The sequence below is a fragment of the Procambarus clarkii genome, chromosome 23, assembly GCF_040958095.1.
Source record: "Procambarus clarkii isolate CNS0578487 chromosome 23, FALCON_Pclarkii_2.0, whole genome shotgun sequence".
NCBI lineage: Eukaryota > Metazoa > Arthropoda > Malacostraca > Decapoda > Cambaridae > Procambarus > Procambarus clarkii.
Window position 1 is genome coordinate 15,245,757 of NC_091172.1, and position 1,135 is coordinate 15,246,891.

Here is a 1,135-nt window from a genome sequence, read left to right on the forward strand (position 1 = left end):
GAAACAGGTGCTTGTCAGCCTCCGGGGAGAGAAGGAGTGCGAGCCCTAAACCTGTTCGTAGAGTTTAATGAATCCCCACGCGGCAGGAACCCCTCGTTCACGAGGTCTAATGACGCGGCGCCAAGGCTGGCAAATCCTTCAGGGAAGATGAGTTGTGTGCGCTGGCGGCTGCCACCAGCGCGTGTCTGACTTCTGCGCCTTCAGCACCTCGCTGCGCTCCTCATGGTGCCCGGCCTGGTGCTGTTGTGGAACTGAAGCACCACCCACGTCTCTACATGCTTTGTGATCCTGTGGACAACCCCAGCATGCTGAGCTGTGATCCTGTGGACAACCCCAGCATGCTGAGCTGTGATCCTCTGGACAACCCCAGCATGCTGAGCTGTGATCCTGTGGACAACCCCAGCATGCTGAGCTGTGATCCTGTGGACAACCCCAGCATGCTGAGCTGTGATCCTGTGGACAACCCCAGCATGCTGAGCTGTTATCCTCTGGACAACCCCAGCATGCTGAGCTGTGATCCTGTGGACAACCCCAGCATGCTGAGCTGCGATCCTGTGGACAACCCCAGCATGCTGAGCTGTGATCCTGTGGACAACCCCAGCATGCTGAGCTGTGATCCTGTGGACAACCCCAGCATGCTGAGCTGTGATCCTGTGGACAACCCCAGCATGCTGAGCTGTGATCCTGTGGGACAACCCCAGCATGCTGAGCTGTGATCCTGTGGACAACCCCAGCATGCTGAGCTGTGATCCTGTGGACAACCCCAGCATGCTGAGCTGTGATCCTGTGGACAACCCCAGCATGCTGAGCTGTGATCCTGTGGACAACCCCAGCATGCTGAAAGGGTCAGTGACACAGCTATACCCTCCGAGGCAGGAACAGAGGCCGCGCCGGGGGTGTAGGTCCAGTATAGACTGTAGTCTTCAGTCGATACTGTTAAGACCTTCCAGGGCTTCCGAGCCTCTCATTACAACGGTCTCCCACTCATCCTAACCCCGTTTTCTTTTAAATAACATGTCTTTATCCAGCTTCTGGTCAACCCCCCCCCCCCAAGAGTTCTATAGTCCTAGTGGCGTAGCACTTTTTCCTGGGCATCTAAGTTTTCTTTTCGTCAGTTAGTGTATAGTCGCAGTCT

General features: G+C 56.0%; 1 protein-coding gene across 1 annotated transcript in view; it reads left to right on the forward strand.

The window, feature by feature from the left end:
* The first annotated feature begins 735 nt into the window (after positions 1–735).
* The window catches only part of LOC138367690 (uncharacterized), a 26,698-nt gene continuing 26,298 nt past the window's right edge, over positions 736–1,135 (forward strand). The window contains exon 1 of the mRNA XM_069329655.1: positions 736–845. Within this exon, the coding sequence (XP_069185756.1) occupies positions 736–845 (110 nt within the window). The remainder of the gene's footprint in view (positions 846–1,135) is intronic.